We start from the raw sequence: 21886 nt of genomic DNA on the forward strand, positions 1-21886 counted from the left end.
GGATCACACTTCACACGCTAACGTGAGGTGAAAGGCTAGACGTTTCCCCCGAAGACAGGACTCCAGGGTCACCCCTTCTGCGTGGCGGGTGTCCTCGCCAGCGCAGCAAATCAAAACAGACGCGCGGCCCATGGATTAGAAAAGACACGGCGAGCCCTGTGTGCCGACGGCGTGACTGTCTGCAGAAAAGCTGACGGGACGGGCCAGCGACTTAGACTGCAGGAGAGACGGTCACGATGCAAAACCCAGTCGTGTGATTACGTGCAAGTGACGAACAAGCAGAAATCGACTAAAAATCAGTGCCACTCACAATGCAGGAGGCCAACAATCCGATGTCGAGCCACAGGGCTGGGCAAGTAGCACTGCTTGATTTTGAGATTTTTAAAGATTTATTATAAATCTACAATAATCGAAACAGTGTTTTGTTGACATTAAGGTACATAATTAGATCAATGGAACCAAACAGTGAGTCAAAAAATACACACACGAAAACATCTGATTCTCGACAACTCCAAAGGCACTTCGCTGGAGAAAGGATCGTCTTTTTAAGAAATGGTTCTGGAATAATTGGATCTCCATACACATGCCAAAAAATAAAAATAAAAATAAAAAAATAACTTGGATCCCTACCTCACAACACATACAAAATTTAACTCAAAACGCATCATGGATCTAAATGTAAATTCTAAAACTAAAACTTCCAGAAGTGACTATAAGAGAAAATGTGAACTTGGGTAATACAAAGATTTCTCAGGGAGGACACCAAAAGAATGATCGATGAGAGAATAAATTGTTAGATTGGATTTCATCAAAGTTTGATCATTTCTACTCTTTAAAAGACACCGTTAAAAGAATGAAAAAAGCCACAGACCATTGAAAGTATTTGCAAATTATATTATCCGATGAAAGATTTGTATCCAGAATACTTAGAGAACTCCTAAAAGTCAAAAAGAAAACAATTTAAGTTTTTTAACTGGCAAAAGATTTGCAACACATTTAGCAATAAAAATACACAGAGAGCAAAGCAGCACGGGAAGAGCCGGCATCGCCAGTCAGCATGAGGAGGTTCAGCCCACACCCGTTTGGCTAAAAAGGACAAATGGCAGTGAAGGTGTGCGCCGGCGGGGACCGCCCGCTTTCTGGGGGGAAGGGAAGTGGTGCCCCCCCCCAGCTGGAAACAGCTGGCAGCTTCTTAAAACATGAAATGCGAACCCACGGGACTCGGCCCGGCCGCTCCCCGGTGAGCGCCAGGAACAGCGGGGCAGAGGCTGGCCGGCGGACGTTCTCCGCAGCTCTGCGAGCAACGGCCCCGAATCGGAGACAGCCGAGGTGTCCGGTCAGGCACCTCGCGGCCCATCTGTACAACGGGCCGCCACCGGCAACACAAAAGAGCAAGCCGTGGACACACACGGCCGTGCGGGGGGTTCTGACGCCGAGCGAGAGACACCGGACCGAGCGAGAGACACCGGACCGAGCGAGAGCACACGTGACGATGCCGTTTCTGTGAAGTTCTAGGACGCTAACGAACTTTCGGTGACAGAAACTAGATCAGGGCTTGCTACAGACAAGGAGGCGGGCGAGGGGAGGGCTCTCCAAGGGGTACGAGGAAACCCTGGGGTAACCGGTGTTTTCGTCGTTGCGCTCATGAGAGTTTCACCGGTGCGTATGTCTGTGTCAAAACTCGTTTCGTTTTCCCTTTGTGTGCGGCTTGGACAGGGATGGTTGATCCGACTCATGTGCGTTCCAGATGTTTACACAGGTGAAGCTAGTGAGCATGTCCTTCACCTCACATGCACCTTTGTCGGGGTGATGGCGGTCAGAACACTTGAAAGCTACTCCCTTAGAGGCTCTCAAGGGCACAGCGCGGCCCGCCAGCGCCCCAGAACCGATCCGTCCTAGAGCTTTGGTCGTCGACCGCCTTCTCCCAGCCCCCGGCAACCACTGCGCTAGTTGGAGTCTGGCTTTTCTAGGTTCCACGTCTAAGTGAGATCAAGCCAAAGTCCTCTCCGTCTGACCCCTCTCACTCAGCACAACGACCTGAGCCCATCCACGTTGTCCCAAACGGCAGGACTTCCATCTTCTTCATACCCCATTTTTTTAATCCACTCACCATTCGTCGGTGGACACTGAGGTGGTTTCCGTGTCTTGGCTATTGTGAAATTTTTTTTTTTTTTAACTTTAAAACTCTATGTAAAGATTTACAGAAAGTTGCAAAACAAACAAAAAAAAGTGCGGGACGTTCTGTGTCCCCTTTGCCCAGCTCCCGGGTGACGGCATCTCGTCCGCGCAGGGCACAAGCCCGAAGCCGGCACGGACACGCGCGCCGAGCTCGTGCGGAGCTCAGCGGTCTCACCTCGGTGCATCCGCGCGTGGTCCTACGAAATTTCGTCTCGTGTGGATTCGTGCAGCCCCCGCCGCTATCGAGGCAACGGCCCCACCGCTAGCGGGCTCCCTCTCTGCGCCTCCAGCCCCAGCCCCGGGCATCTCTACTCCGTTCCCCGTCGCCGTAAGTGTGGCCATTGGGTGAACGGAACCGCCCTCGCCGTGGAGACGGGCTTTGCCGCTCAGCGTGATTTCCTTGAGAGCCGCGTGCTGCACTTACCGGCGCTCGGTCCCCTTCTCACGCTGTGCGGCATGGCTGCGATAGTTCAGTCTCTCTACCCGTGACGGGTCCGTTCAGGTGTGTGATTTCCTCCTGAGTCCGTCTCGGCGGTCGGCGCGTTGTGAGGACCGCACGTTCCCCCTCCGTTACCTGATTCCCGGTCTCGGGAATGAAGGCGCGGCTGTCGCTAAGGACGCTGGGAGAAGGCGGGGCGGGACAGGTGCCCGCTTCCGGGTGGCGCTCACCGGACCCGTCTCACTCGCCATTTCCGCTCCCTTCTTTTGTCCTTATGGGTTCGTCTTTCCATCTGGTCATCCCGGTAGTCCACAGAGTTTGTCCCCACCCACCTTCGAGCTACGATGGGCAAGTGCGTTTCATTTCTGTATGTTATCGGCCCGACCGTTCGATCGTGTGCATATCGTTCATATACTCGCCTTTCAAGTCAGTTATGAGGGAGAGACTGTGCATTCACGGCGTCTTTCTATAATTATAGGGTCATCTTTGGCGAGCCTTTTTGACTTTTCACACGGATCGACTGTGCTCTCTGGGGTTTTGGCAGTGCTTTATATTTTCCAGCCACCAGCCCTCGCTCGGCCGGACGTCTCGCAGGTCATCTCCGCCAGTCCGCGCCTCGCCCTTTCAGCCTTTTCTCCCAATCTAACACGTAGCAAAAGCCTTTCATTGTAGTGAGGTTCAATTTGTCAAGTTGCCCTTTCCATGCAACATGATTTCGCTCTCACGGACGTTCTACGCTTTTCTGATATGCACAGTTTTGCTTTTTACATTTAAGCTCGTGCCCCATTTTGAGTGAGCTTTTGTGTGAGGGTTGAGGCTGAGGTCCATTTTTTTCCTCTGTAGATGCTCAGTTGCCACATTTTTGGAAAAGCCTCTCCTTCTCTCGACCCCCTGCTTTTGCGCCTTTGCTGAAGGTCATCCGGGTATAGCCATGTGGGCCTACTGCCGGGTTCCCTGTTCTGCGGCTGTGGCCACTGGCGATGGCAAAGCCAGTGTCGCCGTCGCTATGGAGGCAGCCCTAACGCCAGGGACAGGGATTCTGTCCACTTTATGCTTCTTTTTCAAAACGGATCCAGCTCTTCTGGGTTTGTTCTCGTTCACACAAACCTTGCTGGATTTTTGATGGATTTGCACTAAATGTAAAGATCAATTTGGAGAGAATTCGTGCCTTTACGACACTGAGCCCTCTGACCCACGGTCACAGTTTGACTCTTCATACCATGCAAGAAAGTCTTCCTCGGTTTCGTTCTTGGGAATCTCGTAAAAATTGGCCTACGGATCCTCTCCATACTGTTAGATCTGTACCGAAGTATTTCGTTTTCTTTGGAGCAATCGTAAATGGTGTTGAGAATGCAATTTCGGTTTTCACATTTGTCATTAGTACATACAAATATGATCGATTTGCGTGTGCTGACCTGACCGAACTCATTTGTTAGTTGTCGTGGGGTTTTTTTTGTAGATCCTTTGGGAATTTCTATGTAGACAATTATGTCATGTGCAAAAAGAGACATTTCTCTTGTTCCTATCTATATGCTTGTATTATCTTTCTTGTGTTATTGTGCTGGTTAGAACAGGACCATTTTGAGTAAGACTGGGGAGAGCAGGCATCCCTGCCTCGTTCCTGATCTTAGGAAAAAAGCATTCGGTCTTTCATCATCAAGTATGATCTTAGCCGTGGGGTTTTTTTTTTTTTTTTTGGTAGATACTCTTTTTCGAGTTTAGAAAGGGCCCCTCTGTTCCCAGTTTGGGTTTTTTTTGTTTTTGTTTTTATTATTATAAATAGGTGTTGGATTTCGTCAAATGCTTTCTCTGCATCTGTTGAGATAATTGAGTTTTATACTTAATTCTCTTAAGATGGAGTATTACACGTATTCTCAGATAACGAACCTTGTGTTCCTGGGATAGAGACCACTTGGCCGTGGTATACAATTTATATATATACGGTGCTGGATTAGGTTTGCTGTCATCTTGAGGATTTTTGTGACTATGCTCATGAAGGATAGCGGCACGTAGTTTTCTCTCCCTATAATGCCTCTGACTGGTTCGGGATCAGGATAATACTGTCCTCATAGAATGAGTTGGGTCATATTATCTCCTCTATTTTTAAGAAAAGTTTGTAAAAGATTAGTATCAATCTTTTATAATTTCTCAGAACTCGCTGAAGTCTTCTGAGCCTGGATGCTATTTTTGTGGGAATACTTGAAATCACTAATTCATTTACTTGTTGTAGATCTATTCAGATTTCATTTCCTCTTGAGTCAGTTTCAGTAAAGTATTTTTTTAGAAATGCATCAAGTTCATCTAATTTAGTTCTGCGGATACAGTTTTTCTCAGTATTCTCTTTTGATTCTTCTTAAGGTCCATTGTACTGTGTCTTCTCTTCTTCTCTTGGACAGTCTAGCCCCCTCGAAGACAATTTGTATGAACCACTTTTCCTTGATTCTTGGAATGTCTCATAACTTTTCGACTACTGGGCATTTTAGATAATGTAGAAGCTCTGGATTCTGACCCCGTCCCCCTCACTGTGTGTTGTTATTGGAGCTGGTAATTTGTTTGCTTAGCGCCTAGCCTGGATGAATTCTGTGGAGTCTGTGCCCTCAGCGGTGTGTGGCCACCGGTATCTCTGCTAGAGTTAAAAATATATTTACATGTAAGCCTAGCTTTCCTAAGGCTGGCCCCGGCTCCATATAGTTTGGTGGCCAGCCAATTATTGGTTAGAGACTATGCTTAAACCTATTGAACCAGTAAGGTCTGTACCCTTCGCTGACAGCTCTGTGACAGTTTTTGTGTATAGTTGCAAAGCTCAAGCAGCTTACAATGTGACCCTGGATTTTTTGCTTTTTGCACAAAGCGGCGTGTAGCTGGGACCATCGCGGGTCTTCCTCAGCGTGTAGACAGCATCGCGGACTACTGGGACTTCCGGTAGCTCAGCGAGGCCGCTGTGGCTATTTACTGAATTTCTCCTTCCATTTCCGGCTGCACTGTTGCTCGCTCCAACAGTATCATGGCCCCAAGCGGCTGAGGGTATGTGGCTCTAGCCGGTCGCCCAGGATTGCGATTGCAGGGAGCCCCGCGAACACCCTGGGGGAGGGGGTGTTCCCCTCCCCCAATCAGGCCAGCCTTCTCCTCCAGCGTCGGTAGGAGGTTCGGGTCCTCCAGGCCAACCTAGGTCTCCCGGGAGGGAGTGCAAGCAGTCCCGCAGAAAACTGCACAGGCTCCCACTGTTCTCACTCAGTCCTCATTTTATTTATTTATTTGTTTGTTTGTTTTTCGAATAAGTGTTTCTCAAAGGTCGTATGCCTTTGGTCAACGTCCAGAGTCCTAGAAGGGCAGCTTTTAACCATCCCGACCAGTTTTATCATTGCTTTTTGGGGGAGGAGATTCCAGAAATCCCGCCCACGTATATGTACATTTTTCTAGTAGCCCTGCTGAAGCCGAAAAAGATAAAAAGGCTCAGACGGCGTTACCTGGGCTAATGTAAACACCGGCGTGAAGGCGCGGACCCTCCTCGCCCGCCCGCGCTCGCGCCCAGCCCTCTGGCGGCGTCTGTGCGGGGGACGCGACGCCGAGGGCCCCCCGCGCCCCGACCCGGTGTGGGAGCCCGGCCCTTCTCCGCGCAGGGACCCCGCTCTCACCGGACGCCCGCGGGGGGCCGGGCCGCGCGGGCTGACGGCGCCGCCGGCGAGGCTCGGGCGCCGCTGGCCCTCGGGTCCTCCCGCGCGGCGCGGCGCCCCGGGCTCTGACGCTCAGCGACCGGGCGGGGACACCCTCGCGGGGCCGCCTGGGGACACTGCGGGCTCGGATTCGAAACCGGGCGCTGTGGCGGGTCCCGGCGAGTCCTCCCTGCTCCGGGCCGGCCGGGGAGACCTGCGACCCTGCGCGCGGCCCCTCCGCCGCCGGCCGCGGCTTCCCGGGGACGAGTTTCCCGCCGCACCGCGGGCCGCCCGGACCGCTCTGGCGGACGCACCTTCCGGCGGCGCCGGCGCGGAGCCCTGGGCCCGGCGCGAGCCCGGAGCCCCGCACGCCGCCCCGCGAGGACGCGGCCCGGCGGGCGCCCAGCTCCGGCCGCCCCAGGTGGGTGACCCTGGCGAGCGGAGACGGCCGCCACACCCGCGCTGCCCTGGTCTTCTTGGGGACCTCGTTGGCACTTAGGCGAGTTTTCCATGTCATTTCACAATTTGCGAACACGCAGCTGGGCACTTAGCTGAGCTATTGGGGTGAGGTCCCTACTCGACCGTCGCACAGCCCGCGCGGGACGTCCGACTCTCCGACGCGGCCTCTGCTGCCGGCCGGGGCCGCGCGGGTGGCGGAGGGCGCGTCCCTCCGGGCGGGCTGGCCTTGGTGGCGGCCGGCGGCGGCCGGCGGCAAAGAGAGCTGCTCCTCGCGCCTTGGCCGAGGGCTGAGAACCGCGTCGCCCAGGAAGGAGGTGGGCGGGCAGTGCCGGACCCTCGGTATCACGGCCTCCGGGCCGGCCAGGACCCTCCTGACGCCGGAGGAGGGTGGGCGGGGAGGCCAGGCCCGGTTGCACATTTCCAGTGATGTCGCCACAGGCTTGGCCTGTCTTGGAGGGTCCCTGGGCCTCGTACTTACCGCTTTTCGTGGTGGCCTGTGCGGCCAGGTGCCCACTAGGACACTGCTTTCTCGGTTTCGTTTACTCGACACCAGCCCTGCCAGGCAAGCGGCTCGGTCAGGCCAATAAGCGACAGGTTAAGGCTCACAGATGTCGAGTGACTTGCCCAAGTCTCCGCTGCAAAGTGGCGGCACTGGGCTTCGGTTCTTGGCCCACACCAGCCAATACCTTTAGTGTCGGCGCTTGTGACCGTGGGGCGGCACTGGAGTGGCATCTGAGCTTGACCCTCCCCCTGCAGCGTGGAGATGCCAAAGCTGGAGGGCTTCGAGTTCTGGAGCCGCACGCTGGGCGGTGCCCGGCACGTGGTGGCCCCCATGGTGGACCAGAGCGAACTGGCTTGGAGGCTGCTGAGCCGCCGCCACGGGGCCCAGCTCTGCTACACGCCCATGCTGCACGCCCAGGTCTTCGTGCGCGATGCCAACTACCGGAAGGAGAACCTGTACTGCGAGGTGTGCCCGGAGGACCGGCCCCTCATCGTGCAGGTGGGCAGGCACCTGGCCTTCAGCCCTTCCAGAAACAGCTTCTTGACTGGGAGCTGGGAGGGCCGTGGAAGCGGGAGGTGCACCTACAGCCCCAGAGAAGGGACCCTCCCCTGGGTGCTGGCTCACACCTGGCGGATGGACAGCTTGGGCCCCGGGGAAGAGCCAGCCACAGGCCCGTGACAGCAACCAGGAGAGTCAGTGACAGCTTTCCGTCAAAATAAAGAGACATCTGTGCCTCGTGATGGCAGGTCATGTCTTAGCTTAGTCGTTTTGCAAGTGTTTAGGACAGGATACCTACAGCCAGCCTCTGGGACCACACCCCCACCAGGTCACAGGTGAATTCTTGTGGGGCCCAGCAGCCAAGGGACCAGGGCCTGGCTGGGGTTCATGGTGGCTGTCGCGGCTCTTCCAGTTCTGTGCCAACGACCCAGAGGTGTTCGTCCAGGCGGCTCTCCTAGCTCAGGATCACTGTGACGCCATCGATCTGAATTTGGGCTGCCCACAGATGATAGCCAAGCGAGGTGAGTCCAGGTCCGGTGTGTGTGCGGCAGCGGCTTCAGGCTGGGGAGAGGCTGCAGGTGGAGGGCCCTGAGCGAGGCCAAGGGGGGCCAGAGTTATGCCGGCTCTCGGAGGTCCCTCACTCCCTCGTGCCTGGGAAGTCGCTGGGCTCCCCCGGATAAACGGGTTTTGCTGGAAGGAGGTCGCGTCACATCCTTGCGTTGGCGCTAGTGGCCCCCACCCCCGCATGGGGCTCAGCCTTTCTCCCCCTCGAGCTCAGGCAGCCAGGCAAATGGAGACGCCACATCTGATGCCGAGAACTGCTCGGTGACGGTCTCCGCGCCCCACCCACTAAACGCACCTCCTGAGGAGTCCGTGGGGGCCGATGGTCGGGGAGGCCCCAGCCCGGGGCTCTGTCAATGATTGCGCAGCCCGCGCAGGAGGGGCTGCAGCAGACCGTGCGTGTCCTTCGCAGGTCACTATGGAGCCTTCCTACAGGAGGAGTGGGACCTGCTCCAGAGAATGAGTGAGTGGGCCACATGCCAGGTGTGGGTGGCGGGGCAAAGGGGGGGACAGTGGCCGGCAGAGTCCTCCTAGTCATTGCGCTCACCCTGCTGTGGAAGGCAGCTGTGGAGTCACCTGTCCCGTGCTGCACATGCCGTGGGGACAGGCGCATCGCTCAGCGGCCATCGAATGGGGGCTGGCTGTGCGGGGCCTGTGCTCCCTTGGGGGCTTAGGGCGTGGTCTCCACAGCCCATTGGGGGCAAACGCCCAGACTCTCAGAAGCCGCGTCTCCCCTAGTTCTGCTGGCCCACGAGAAACTCTCTGTCCCGGTCACATGCAAAATCCGTGTCTTCCCCGACATCGACAAGACCGTGAGGTATGCCCGGATGCTGGAGAAGGCTGGCTGCCAGGTGAGGGCCCTGTGCTGCCTCCCGCCCCTGTGTCCTTCAGGCCCTGAGCCCAGGGCGGCCCTTGCCCTCGGGCGGACAGGAACCACGGGGACCTTGAGGCGAGGTCTGAGGAAGGCGGATGAGCCCTGTGCTCACTCTCAGAAGGGAGGCATGTATGGGCTGGGGCCGGGGACACCTCGGCCACCTTCCTCCCACTAGCCCTGGGGGCAGCTTGATGTCCGTCCTTCCCACTTAGCTTGTGTAAACGCAGACCAGGGGACTAGGTCAGTGGGGCAGGACAGAGCCAGGCCGCGGGCATGGGAAGGTGATGCCCAGAAGCCAGAGGGAGAGGGTCCCCTGGGGTTGGTTTGGGGACCGAGCCAGTGCTGCTGTGTCCTAGCTGCTGACCGTGCATGGGCGCACCAAGGAGCAGAAGGGGCCGCTGTCCGGCCCTGCGTCCTGGGAGCACATCAAGGCCGTGCGGTGAGTGGACGGGCAGGAAACCCAGTGGGGACAGCCCTTTGGGCTGCAGTGGGGGAGAGGCGGCTGCTGAGACAGCGCCTGGGGGCCTGGGCGCCAGCCAGGGAGCAGGGGCCGTGTCCCACTCCTGAGTGTGCCCATGCCGCCCCCTCGCAGGAAGGCAGTGGCCATCCCCGTGTTTGCCAACGGGAACATCCAGTGCTTGCGGGACGTGGAGCGCTGCATCCAGGACACAGGGGTGCAGGGCGTCATGAGTGCGGGTGAGTGTGGGTGAGGCCGGGGGCTGCCACGGGCAGGCGCTGGAGGGCCTGTCCACGCTGTGACACCTGAGCCCTCACTCAGGCCTGTCTGCCCGATGGGCCCGAGCTCTCGGCCAGTGGCTAGCCTTGCCCTTGATGTGATGTGGTATAGGGGTGGGATGTTCCTCTGGGGCATGAGTGTCCATAGCCTCGAGTCCCCTCCCCCTACAGAAGGCAACCTGCACAATCCTGCCCTGTTTGAGGGCCGCAGCCCCGCAGTGTGGGAACTGGCCGACGAGTACCTGGCCATCGTGCAGCGGCACCCCTGCCCCCTGTCCTACGTCCGGGCCCACCTCTTCAAGCTGTGGCACCACACGTGAGTTGCCCAACAAGGCAGATGCCGTCTGGTCTGAGGGGTACTGGGGGCTTTAAGAGGCAGCTCTCTGCAAACATTCACCGAAATAGTTTGCCACTCGTCAGGTCTGGGAGGGCTGGGGTGACCGGTGAGGTCAGGCTGGGAGCCGGGGCAGGAAGGAGGCAGTGCCCTCTGCCCGCGGCTCGGGGGTCGGCGGGGGGCTGGGCAGTGGGTGCCGTGATGGGGTGGCTGTCTCAGGCTGCAGGTGCACCAGCAGCTTCGAGAGGAGCTTGCCAAAGTGAAGACCCTGGAGGGCATCGCCGCGGTGAGCCAGGAGCTGAAACTTCGGTGTCAGGCACGTGCAGGGCTGGCCATATGAGACAGGGTGGAGTGGGAGAGCTTGGCTGGTGACCAGGAGCCTTCTGGGCTTTTGCAGGAGGACATGTCCAGGCAGAAGGAGGGGGAGAAGCCTGCAGGCGGCTTGCCATTCTTCCACTGGATCTGCCAGCCCTACTTCCGGCCAGGGTGAGTTCCCACAGACACGGCCTGGGGGACAGGGGGCACGGAGGGCAGGGGAGAGGCTGCCCACTAGCCCATCCCTCCAGGGGCCCAGCTGGTCTCCCCTGTCTGTGGACGCTTAGGTTTTACATCTTTTCTTGCCTTTACATCTTGGGGTGAAGAGGTCGACCCCCGGGCTCTGAGAGGCGAGGCCAGGCTGGCATCCGTGGCCACAGCCTTAGCTGAGGCTCAGGCCCTGGAACCACAGCTACTGGGTGTCCCCAGCTCCGCCCACTGCCGTTCCATTTCAGGCCCAAGGAGGGCAGTAGGGAGAACGGGGCTGCCCGCAGCAAGCGGGCCCTGGAGGAGGAGGAGGGCAGCGTGGACGTCCTGTCTAAGAACAAGCAGAAGAAGCAGCTGAGGAACCCCCATAAGACCTTCGACCCCTCGCTGAAACGTAAGCTGCTCCCGCTGCCGGCCCAGGGCAGGTGGCTCTCTGGGAAGGGTCCTGACCCTCCCACACCCCGAGGAGGCTGCCAGCAGCCCTGACAGCCGGAGGGGCCAGAGTGGGAGACGTGGCGGTGGGCGCAGAGCCCTTGAGCCATTGGGGTGGGAGGAGGGCCCCGACAGTGCCCCGTCCAGACAGCCTGCTGTGTGCGCCGCCGAGCTGCCTGGATTTGCTGGCCGCTGTGAGCGGGGACACCCACCAGGGGCTTCACGTAGGAGGCAGAAGCGGAAGGGGCCCCGTCTCCAGCTAGGATCTCCCTGTGCTCTTTTCCCAGCAAAATATGCAAAGTGCGACCAGTGTGGAAACCCAAAGGTGAGTCGGTCCTTCTGCCTGGAGCAGAGCTCAGTTCCAGGGGACGGCGGGCGGGGCTGGCCCCGGGCGCTGGGTCCAGCCTTAGGACAGCCCCTGGGAGTCTGGGGGAGGCCTTGGCCTGGGGTGCAGCCCCTGCTGTGCGCTGCACAGGCTCACGAGCTTTCCTGTGTCCAGGGCAACAGGTGCGTGTTCAACCTGTGCCGGGGCTGCTGCAAGAAGCAGGCTTCCCAGGAGACTGCGGACTGCCCAGGTGAGCAGCCTCACCGCCCTCGCCCCTCCCCCGGCCCCCACCAGCGGGGCCCCTCAGCCTCCTGAGCCCGTCCTTTCCTGCCGTCTCTGCCAGGTCACGGACTGCTTTTTAAAACCAAATTGGAGAAGTCTCTGGCCTGGAAGGGGGCCCAGCCTCGGCTTCCGGACCCTCAGCAGGCCGGGCCCAGGGAGCCCACTGGCTTCCCTGAGGTTGTGGGCAGTGCCTTGGCCTGAAGAGCGAGGGAGCCGGACACACTGCCCCTCCGGGCCCAGGACTGCTGCTGGAGAGTGAGTCCCTTGTAAGGAAACGCCTCGACTCAGGGAGTCCCCGCCACTTCACGCGGAAAGACGAGCTGATGGCCCGCCCCGACCTGCGCTGGGGCCCAGAGTGCCGCGCCAGCGAGCAGGCTCCCAGGCTGGACCTGCCCTGTCCTCGCAACTTGCGTGTGTCCAACCGCAACCGCGAACAATAAACCACGTCAAAGACGCATGCAGAGACCTCGACCCTGACCGCGAGCTGAGAGGGTGGTGTCTGGCCGGTGGAGACCAGCCCAAACCTGCCTCGATCCCGTTTTGGTCTGAGACCTCCTGAGAGGAGAGGCCGCCTCGCAGAGGGACAGCTAGGGCTGACTCCCTCCCCTGTGTCCCTGCCTGGCCACTTGAATGTGAGGGAGGGTGAGCCAGGGGACCAAGACCAAGCCCTGCCCCAAAGCCTGCCCCAGGGAGCCGGCACTCAGAAGGAGCAGCGCAAGGGATGTGTCTCAGGCTGCCCTTTAATGGACTAAGATTCACAACCGGTCTGCGACCCTAAGTAATACAGGAACGGGGAGGCGGGGGGGCCGTGCTGGCGGGCAGGCGGGGCCCTGGGTGCCACTGGGGTGAGCCCTGTTGGCCTCTCTTTGCAGGAAGGGCAAGGGGCAGCTCACCATCCTGTGCCCACAGCAGGGGGCCGGCAGGGAAGTGGGGCGCATGGAAGCCCGGGCAGGGGGGCGAGGGCTGGCACCCAGTGGCAAGGCCCCTCCGAGTGGGCCACAGGTGGCACCTCTGGAAGCGCCTCGAGCAGGCGGGCCCAGGTGTCAGGTCCAGGGTCGGGCAGGGCATGCAGAACGTCTTGAGGCCGGCGGTGCCCTTACATGTTGGTGCTCATTCGGGACTGGCTGTTGGCAGGCGTCAGCTCCCCCTGGCTCCCCTCCCGGGGCGGAGACTGCGGTGGAGACACAGCCGTCAGCTGCGGGTGCGCATGCGCCTGCCCGCCCCCCGCGCCGCCACTGCCCACCTTGACGTGGATCTGGTTGCGCAGCACGGCCGCCCGCAGGATCATGGCCTTGGCGCGTCGCTGGAACTCCTTGCCCATGAGCAGGGACTTCTCGAAGGTGGTGCTGCGCTGGTCCACGTCCCGGGCATACAGGATCTGCGGGGGAGGGGGGGCTGGTCAGCGGGGCACTGTGGAGCACGGCCTTCCTGGCGGCCCCACCCTGGCCAGAGCCTGGCCACCTTGCTGTGGGAGTCGATCCGGGCGTTGATGAGCCCCTCCAGGATGAGCTGCGTCAGCTCGTCCTCCAGCGCCGCCACCGTGGTGTTGAAGGCCGTGGCCATCTTGCGCATGTCAGCTGACACGTAGGGGCTGAAATACTGCAGGGCAGAGGGGAGTCAGCTGCCCGCGGCCTGCAGATGCAGCTGCGGTGCCCTGCCTGGGCCTGGTGGCCCCACACTGACCTGGATGAGAGCACGGTTGCGGATCTGGGTGTACAGGGTCCTGACGTGCGGGGCCAGGTACATGTCCAAGAGCAGGTTGTCCTGAGGGGAGAGCAGATCAGGGCCGCACCCCAGGCCCGGCGCCCCCCACCCTCTAGCCGGACTGGCCCGCACCTTCATCTCGTCCAGCATCTTCAGGCACGAGGCATACTTGGACTCGTAGAACTTGAAGATGATGTCCCGGACCTGCGGCTCCAGCTCCAAGAACAACTTGAAGGAGCTGCAGGCACCAGATTCCTCAGAGCTGCTCTGCTGCCCACCCACGCCCTGACGGGCCTGGCACCCACTGGCACCCACTGGCACTCACCTGCTGGAGATAACGTTGCGCTGTAGCTCCTGCCGGTCAAAGGTGGCCAAGGCGCACAGGCCGCCATAGACAGCCACGTTGCTGGGGGACAGCAGCTGAGGGGCAGAAGGGACGGAGTCCCAATACCTGGGGTCACCACAGCCAGGCCAGAAAGGAAGCCCCCTGCTGTGTCAATCCCCGCCCCGCCCACTTAGCGCTGGGGACCCCATTGGGACCCCTCAACGAAGAGCCCTCCCTTGCTCCCCACTCCAGCGAGGGCACTCGCGCCCCTCACCTCGGGGAAGTCGCAGTGATCGAAGGAGGCGAGCAAGAAGCACTTGGCCGCCTGCTTGTACTTGCGTGCGGCCAGCTCGGCCAGCCCTGCGGGAGGTGGGGGTGAGGCCAGGGGGACTGTCCGGCCGCCCCAGGCCTCCTGCCCCACGTGTTCCTCAGCCTCGGACTGAAATTCTGGCTAGTGAGGTGAGGGACAAGAGTGACAACCGACAGGGTGCCCTCCAGACGCGCCCAGGAAGGCCACGTGGGGCCGCTGTTGCTGCTGCGGGGACTGTGGACAGCAGTTGCCAGAGGCCACGGCCCTGCTCCTCACCCCGGGGCCGGGCAGGCGGCAGCTCCCGCAGGGGCTGTGGGGCTCGAGGGTCGGACCCGCCTGTAAGGACTCAGCGGTGTAGCCCACTCGGCCGCGCAGAGTGCAAGCAGACCGCGCTCAGGTGTGTGCTCTCCCACCCCAGACCCGGGTCCTCACCTGCAGCACACTTGAGCTTGGTGAGGATGGCCTGGGTCTGGCTGTCCCGCTCCCCACGCTGCTGCAGGGGAAGATGGTGCACGTGAGCAACCAGCGCCCCACAGCCTCGCTGATTCCCCTGCCCGGAACCCCAGCCCAGCCCGAGGAGGATGAGGTGCACCAGGCCAGCAGTGGTCAGGGCTCCTGGGGGCGCGTTACCTCGGCGATCTCCGGGGTGGACTCGGCCTTGCTGACATAGCTGAGCACGTGAGACCAGTTTTGCAAGTAGACGCTGACCTGACGGGCAGCAGCAGGGGCCGACTCAGCCTGGGGTGCCCCCGGCTCAGGGCATGCTGCCCCGCACCCCCAGCCACCCACCAAAGGGCCACCTTGATGACGTTGAGGCACATGTTGATGACGTGCTTGGCGCTGGTACAGTAGTCCCGGGCCCGGGAGTAGCACTTGAGGGCATTGCTGAGGTCCCCGCAGTCGAGGTAGTGATCACCCAGGTCGTCGTGGCCGCGCCTGCGGACGGGGCCGTGAGCCCAGACTGGCACGCACCCCCGCACCCCGGCCCCCGCCCAGCGCGCATACCTGATGCTCTCTTTAATGGAGTTGCCCTTGTAGTTCTTGAGGTCGGTGTCCAGCTTCTCCAGCTTCAGCAGGGCCTTCTTCCGCGTGGCCTCCACCCAGGCTGTGTCCAGCGGCGGGGGCTCCACGCCACTCTCAGGGATGGCGTCCGGCGCGTTCTGCAGCTCCCTGCAGGAGGACCCAGTTGGGTGGGCTCTGGGGGAGCCTGCGGAACAGCCCAATGGGGAAAGGGCGCCGCACGCAGCCAAAGAGAAGCAAGTTACCGTGAGCTCTGCTCAGCGTCAGGATGAGCACATGCGTGCAGAGAAGCTGGGACCACACAGAGCCTGACCTCTCCCCACTGGAGAGGGGGTACCCAGCCCATGTACCCCCCTGGCTGGCTTTTCAATAAGGCACCACCAGGCCAGCAGCAGGTCACCGTGCCGAAGGAGCACTGCTATAAGTGCCCGCAGGGCCAGGGCCAGGTGCTAGAGCGCAGGCAGGAAGGGCCCCTGCCCGGGCTGGACCCAATGGGGACACGCCATACCCGGCCCTGCCTCACCTGGTGGCCTCCGAGAGCTTCCGGTGTATGTCCTCATACACGTCCACGTTGAAGGTCCTCTGCACGAAGGACAAGGCCATCTTCAGGGCCTCCACCCGCAGCGGGGGGCAGTGGTCAGCGATGAACTGCAGGCGCTCGATGCGCATCAGACCGCTGTAGCTGGCGGCGTACTGCTCCAGGTCCTGGGGGGGAAACTGTGCAAGGCGGGACCCCAGACCCCAGCCCCAGCTCCAGCTAGGAAGTTGGGAGCAGTTTCTGGGAAGCCCTGGCCCCTGATGGGAATGAATGGGCATGTGGGCACCAGAAAGAGGCCACAATGGCAGCCAGTACAGGCCTCTGGGTGGCGCTACACCCAGGAGGTGGGGTGCGAATGGCCAGGGCCCGGTGGGCACGGCTGGTGACTGCGCCACCAGGCTGGTGGGCAAGGAGACTGCTTCATAATCTGGGTCCCGAGGAAGACCTAGCCTGACCGGAAGACAACCTGCAGGCCCCCCAGCACACGGGCCCTTCTTGGCTGGGTGGAGTGGGGTGCAGGGTCCCCAGCTGTGCTAACAACCATCACACATGGTTGATTAGAAACCCTGTAGGTTTCTGGGCGAAAGAGGGCCAGAGTGGATGACGCCCAAGCCCCACCCCCTAGGCCCCAGAGGGCCCTACAGGCTCCTACCAGAGTGGGGTTCTCCACCACATAGTTGACATCAGGTGCATTCTGTGGGTCCTCCTGGGGGTCCACATCGATCTGCATGGGCTCCACCGCCCCCTGCAACGTGGGTGGGCATCCTATCACTTGGGGCCCAGGACCGCCCAGGGAGGGCGAGAGACCCTCACTGTGCCCCCAGCTCAGCTCGGCCCGCCATCTCCCAGGCGGCATCCTGTGCCCCTGCAATGGCAGTAGGAGCCCCTCCCCGCTCCCGCCGTCTCCAGCACCTCGAGACTAGCGGCTGTCGGGTAGAAACCCGTGGCCGGATTCTAATCGCCCGTCTCCGGAGCGGGAACACACTCAATGGAGGACGGCTACCCAGGGACTCCCGAGGGTCCCTAACACGTTCCCAGCCACCGTCCTGACGCAGCTTCCTCCGAGCCATAGGGAAGAAACGGACGCGACCTCAACCCGGGAACGTCCCGAGCAACCGGAGCAGCAGTGCCGGCGAGTCCCGCCGCGGGGCCTGGCGCCTGCCGATCCGCAGGCGGGAGGGGTCACCTGGGGCGCAGCGGGCCGGACCTGGCGGCACGAGCTGCGCGCTCCCGGGAGCACGGCGAGCGGCCCCTGCGCGGGCTCGGCGGCCGGTGGGCGGGGCTGCCCCCCTCCCGGCTCGCTCACTCGCTGGCTGTCCTGGGCCCCCTGTCCTGGACGGTACCTCATAAAGCAGCGTACAGGCCGACAGGCTGGCGCTCAGGCTGAAGTCCCCGGCCGTGCCCGGCAGGAAGAGGTCTGCCCTACTGCTGGGAGGGGCGCAGTACAGAGCTGTCACTGACGAGGCGGCCGCGCTGGGGGCCGGGCTATCCCTCATTCTGTCCTGACTCTCTGCACCCCCCGACCCTGACACAGAGCTGGCTGGCTGCTGCAGGGAGAAAGAGCGTTAGCGCGGGCGGGCCTGCCAGCGCCGACGCGCGGGGACGCTGCGGCCGGGACGGGGGCGGGGGCGCGCGGGCCGCACAGCCGGCCTCGGCCTCGGCTCCGGCCCGGCGGCGGGGGCGCGGAGGGGCCGCCGGCCGCGGCTCGTTACCTGCAAGTTAAACACCTGAACCGGCAGCGGCATCTTCGCCCACCCCGCCGCGGCGCGCCGTCCACTTCCGGGGCAGCGCGGCCACCGCTTCCGGGTCGAGGCGCGGGCGAGGCAGCTCTTAAAGGGGCCGCGGCACAGGCGAGGCGGCTCTTAAAGGGGCCGCGACGCGCGCCTGGCCAGGGCGCTGCCGGCCGGTCAGCGGCCGTATGAGCCGCGCGCGGGGGGCGCTGTGCCGGGCCTGCCTCGCGCTGGCCGCGGCTCTGGCCGCGCTGCTACTGCTGCCGCTACCCCGTGCGCCTGCTCCGGCCCCGGCCCAGGCCCCGACGCCAAGCCCCGGCCCCGGCCCGCGCGGACCCCCCGCCCGCGCCGCCGCACCCCGCCTACGTCCCGAAGACGTCTTCATCGCCGTCAAGACCACCCGGAAGAACCACGGGCCCCGCCTGGGGCTGCTGCTGCGCACCTGGATCTCCCGGGCCCGCCGGCAGGTGGGTCCCGCCCCGGACCCCGCCCCCGAGAGCCCGCCCAGACAGCCCCAACGCGGGGATCCCCAACCCGAGACCACTATCCCTGGAAACCCCACCCTGGCAGCAGTTCTGCCAGACCCCAGGACTCTCTTATCCAGGGCTGTGTCCCTGGCCCGGTGGCCAGGCCCCAGGCCCTGAGTCGGCGGGGACGCAGGGCCGCCCAGGGCCCACCCCCTCTTGCCCTTTTCTGGGCTCCAAACTTGAGTGGGTAATCCCAGCTGACACTGGGCGGAGACCCTAGAAACTTCTGCAGGGCAGAGCAGGCCAGGCTCCAAGACCACAGCAGAGGCTGAGGATGGTGGCCGGCTGACACTGTCCCCACCCACCCCCGTGCAAGCCGGAGGCCTCCTGCCTCTGCACCCTTACCGGCGCCCAGCCTGCCATGGGTCTGCCCCGCCCGCAGTCCTTGGGGAGTACCCCTTACACCACCCGCTCTCTCTTCCCAGACGTTCATCTTCACCGATGGCGACGATCCTGAGCTGCAGCTCCAGGCAGGTGAGCGGCCCCCAGCCCGGCCAGCTTGCCCTGTGGCCTCCCCTCCCAACACCTCTCATTCAACGCCACACATCCCCTACCATCCACGCGGAGGGGGGATTCAGCTGCTCAGGGTCACCGGCTGGTAGAGGGCAGAGCCAGGATGCCCACCGGCTGCTGGCCCAGCGTCCAGGGCCCCTCCCTGCCAGCCATGCTCTGCCTCCCTTGGCTGCTGGCTGACTTTCAGGGCCCCAAGCCAAGCCCCACCGGGAAACCATCCCTACCCCACCTTCCCACTCGTCAGGTCAGACAGGTCCCACCTCAGTCCTGTTTCTTGCTTTCCATTCGTGGGGTTCCAAGGGGTTGTCATCTGCATCGACTGAAAAGACCAGAGGTCAGCAACAGGGCCAGCTGAGCGAAGCCAAACCAGGGCTGTGGTCAGAGCAGGCCTTGGTGCCTTAAGCAAGGTGACCTGTTGGACAGCCATGCTTTGCCCTGGCCGGGGGTGGGGTGGGCTGACTGCAGGCCTCATCCTGCCCTCATGAGTCCCCCGTCCTCCTACCCGGCAGGTGGCCACGTGGTCAACACCAACTGCTCGGCCGTGCACACCCGCCAGGCACTGTGCTGCAAGATGTCGGTGGAGTATGACAAGTTCATGGAGTCTGGGCGCAAGTGCGTGGGGGCCGGGCCCCCGGGGGGCCAACTGGGCTGCCGCCGGGCCGCACACCGCCACTTCTCCCTGCCCCCAGGTGGTTCTGCCACGTGGACGACGACAACTACGTGAACCCCCGGGGCCTGCTGCAGCTGCTGTCCACCTTCTCCCCCAGCCAGGACATCTACCTGGGGCGGCCCAGCCTGGACCACCCCATCGAGGCTACTGAGAGGGTCCAGGGAGGTGGAACTGTGAGTGGCGGGGCTGGGGCGGGCAGCTCAGAGTGTGGAGACCCCGTGGGGAAGGGCAGGTGCCCAAGCCACGCTGTGGGGGCCGGGGCCCGGAGCCCTGAGCGATGGCTCCGTCCTCCCCAGGCGACCACTGTCAAGTTCTGGTTCGCTACCGGCGGGGCCGGCTTCTGCCTGAGCCGGGGCCTTGCCCTCAAGATGAGCCCGTGGGCCAGGTGAGTGGGATCCGGGGGGCCTCGGCTGACCGGGTGGGGGCATGCGGCCTGCGGCGATGCTAACCCGCCTCGCCCCCAGCCTGGGCAGTTTCATGAGCACAGCCGACCGGGTGCGGCTGCCGGACGACTGCACAGTGGGCTACATCGTGGAGGGGCTGCTGGGCGCCCACCTGCTGCACAGCTCGCTATTCCACTCCCACCTGGAGAACCTGCGGAGGCTGCCGCCCGACGCCGTGCTCCAACAGGTGCAGCCCGAAGCCCTAGCCCGGGCGGGCGTCCCTGCCCGAGGGGCCTGGCTCCCCCCACCCCGCTGCCCAAGGGGCCTCATCTCCCACCCCGCTGCCTGAGGGGCCTGCCCAGCAAGGGCTCCCAGCCGAGCAAGGGTCCAGGGGCGGTGGATCCCAGCATGGACCCTGGGCTTGGCCTGTTGGGACCTGGGGTTCGGCCTCACATGGGGGCTCGTTTGTAAAGGGCGTCTGCTGTGCTTTCCCAGGCAGGCGGGCCGGGGACAGCTGGGTAGTGGGTGGTGGTCTGGGTGGTGATGGGAGTCAGGTCAGGCCAGCAAGAGGCCAGTCGGCTTTGGGGGGGCGGGCACCTAGCCTGCTGCGGTGCCTTCTGCTGGCCGTGCCTCGGCCCTCGTCACTCTCCAGCACTGTTGTAGCCCTGCCCTGGAGAGCATGCGTGGGGCCTGGGGACCCGGGAGGCCGGGCGGCCTCTGCTGGACTCCCGGAGTGGCTAGGGACCCTGGAGGATGCAGGGGCGGGGTCCAGCCCTGAGAGTGAATGGTCCTCTCCCACCAGGTCACCTTGAGCTACGGGGGCCCCGAGAACCCACGTAACGTGGTGAGCGTGGCCGGAGGCTTCAGCCTGCAGCAGGACCCCACACGGTGAGTGGGCGGCGGGGGGGTCAGGGGTGGCACCCCGGAGCCAGCACGGCCCCTCCCTGCCACCCTGACCCCCACGTCCTTCTCAGGTTCAAGTCCGTGCACTGCCTTCTCTACCCAGACACGGACTGGTGTCCTGTGAAGAAGCAGGGTGACCTCGCCTCTCAGTGACCCCTTACCCCCCAGCCAGGGTGGCTCTGCCCCAGGGGCAGGTGCCGGAACAGTGCTTTGCCCTGCTGACCTCGCTCCACTCCCTGAGGCAGCCTAGGTCACACCCACCCCACACCCAGACTCCCGGAGCGGGCACTGTGCAGGCACGGACAGGCCCGTGTGACTAAGTGCTTTGGGGGAGCAGGGACAGTGCTCCCCACCCTGCACAGAGGGTGCAGAGGCTCTCGTGCAGGCTGCTTCTCCTCCCAGCCTCTCCGAGGCTTGCTCCCGCCAGGAGTGTCTGCACCCTGGTGTGCGGGGGCCGGGGGGAGGGGGGACTGGCGTCTGGTTCCCTAGACTCTGTCCTGCCCTCCTCACCCCGCTGGAGGGGCCCAGGCCGGCGTTACGTGGGGAAGCTCCCCTTCACCCCACTCTGGGCTTGGTGCCAGAGAGGCAACCAGAGAGGGCTTCACGGTCTCCGGGGAGTAGCACTCAAGGACTCAGGGCCCCCGGCTAGTCATGCTGTGTATCTCCAGGCAGAGGCCACCTTCCTGCCCCTGCCCCTGCCCCGCCAAGGTTCCTCAGCGAGACCTCCAGACCCCCTTGCTAGGGACCTTGAAGACTCCTGTGTTCCAGCTTCATGTTTGTCGTCTGCTCCTGGCCCCAAGCCCCTCAAACAGCAGCCGCTCTGGGCCCCTCTGCAGTGTGACCGCGCCCTCCAGGTGGCTCCCCGCCTCCCCTCTGGAGGGCAGGATGGAGGGGGTTCGGCCGCTGCCTCTGGCCTCCCGTTGCGTCTTCAGCAGGTGAATAAAGGCTCGACTGTTCCTTCCGCCTCGCTGTTTCGTGGAGCAGCAGCTCCTGGTGGCTCTGCCCTGGACGGGCCACACGGCGCCCGCGCCGGGCCTGGGAGTCTTCGGTGTGAGCGAGGCCGTCCCACGGGGAGTGACAGAAACGTGACAGACCGTGTCCCTAGCGGGGTCTTCCTGAGCGCTGGCTTGCTTTTTGACCGTGTGGAATGACTGCGTGCGAACATACACACATGTACGGGTCACGCACATGTTCCCGGCTCGTGTGAATTGTGCACGTGTGTGTGGACGGCGGGGTCTGTGGGTCCCCGCTGGGTGTGGGTGCGCGGGCACGTGTGTGCATGGCCGCACACGTGTGTGTGGACGGCTTTCAGGCAATACCCAAGGCGCAGGTCAGCGTCGCTGGGGCTGGTTTCCGTCAGACCTGTCGGTGCACAGTCAGGAGGAAAACTGCCTGGGGCGCGTGGGGTCGAGCGTCTCTGGGCCAAGGGGAAGTACTGGGGGTCACACAGGTGTAAGGAGTGGGGTCTC

General features: G+C 62.4%; 3 protein-coding genes across 14 annotated transcripts; 2 read left to right on the forward strand and 1 right to left on the reverse strand.

Annotated features, from left to right (window-relative positions):
• The first annotated feature begins 2853 nt into the window (after positions 1-2853).
• DUS1L (dihydrouridine synthase 1 like) lies at positions 2854-12257 on the forward strand. Of its 5 annotated transcripts, none has more exons than XM_039859826.1 (14): positions 2854-2969; positions 7486-7729; positions 8058-8250; positions 8703-8753; positions 9029-9141; positions 9521-9603; positions 9757-9860; positions 10071-10215; positions 10453-10549; positions 10631-10719; positions 11004-11149; positions 11475-11512; positions 11687-11762; positions 11856-12257. In XM_039859826.1, the coding sequence occupies exons 1-14, from the start codon at positions 2962-2964 to the stop codon at positions 11993-11995; spliced, it is 1527 nt and encodes a 508-aa protein (XP_039715760.1). In that variant the 5' UTR covers positions 2854-2961; the 3' UTR covers positions 11996-12257. The 5 variants fall into 5 exon arrangements, with proteins under 5 accessions (XP_039715760.1, XP_039715762.1, XP_039715761.1 ...); XM_039859828.1 differs by lacking the exon at positions 2854-2969 and adding an exon at positions 6585-6691; XM_039859827.1 differs by lacking the exon at positions 2854-2969 and adding an exon at positions 6604-6769.
• Positions 12258-12516: 259 nt separating this feature from the next.
• On the reverse strand, positions 12517-17815 carry GPS1 (G protein pathway suppressor 1). 8 transcript variants are annotated; one of them, XM_039859817.1, is made up of 15 exons: positions 17404-17520; positions 17035-17238; positions 16344-16436; positions 15677-15858; positions 15139-15303; positions 14934-15069; positions 14764-14841; positions 14566-14623; positions 14098-14183; positions 13824-13918; positions 13631-13736; positions 13478-13558; positions 13256-13393; positions 13038-13172; positions 12517-12965 (listed from the first exon to the last, which is right to left on the reverse strand). In XM_039859817.1, exons 1-15 carry the CDS (start codon positions 17434-17436, stop codon positions 12891-12893), a joined length of 1665 nt encoding a protein of 554 aa, XP_039715751.1. In that variant the 5' UTR covers positions 17437-17520; the 3' UTR covers positions 12517-12890. The 8 variants fall into 8 exon arrangements, with proteins under 8 accessions (XP_039715751.1, XP_039715750.1, XP_039715755.1 ...); XM_039859816.1 differs by having other exon boundaries at positions 14566-14626; positions 17404-17519; XM_039859821.1 differs by having other exon boundaries at positions 14566-14626; positions 17035-17119; positions 17404-17468.
• Positions 17568-21374, forward strand: RFNG (RFNG O-fucosylpeptide 3-beta-N-acetylglucosaminyltransferase). The gene is made up of 8 exons (XM_039859829.1): positions 17568-17888; positions 18374-18422; positions 18971-19073; positions 19151-19304; positions 19428-19516; positions 19596-19761; positions 20317-20402; positions 20489-21374. The coding sequence occupies exons 1-8, from the start codon at positions 17610-17612 to the stop codon at positions 20568-20570; spliced, it is 1008 nt and encodes a 335-aa protein (XP_039715763.1). The 5' UTR covers positions 17568-17609; the 3' UTR covers positions 20571-21374.
• The last annotated feature ends 512 nt before the right edge of the window (positions 21375-21886 follow it).

The sequence above is a fragment of the Pteropus medius genome, unplaced genomic scaffold, assembly GCF_902729225.1.
Source record: "Pteropus medius unplaced genomic scaffold, Ma_sr-lr_union100, whole genome shotgun sequence".
NCBI classification, from domain to species: domain Eukaryota; kingdom Metazoa; phylum Chordata; class Mammalia; order Chiroptera; family Pteropodidae; genus Pteropus; species Pteropus medius.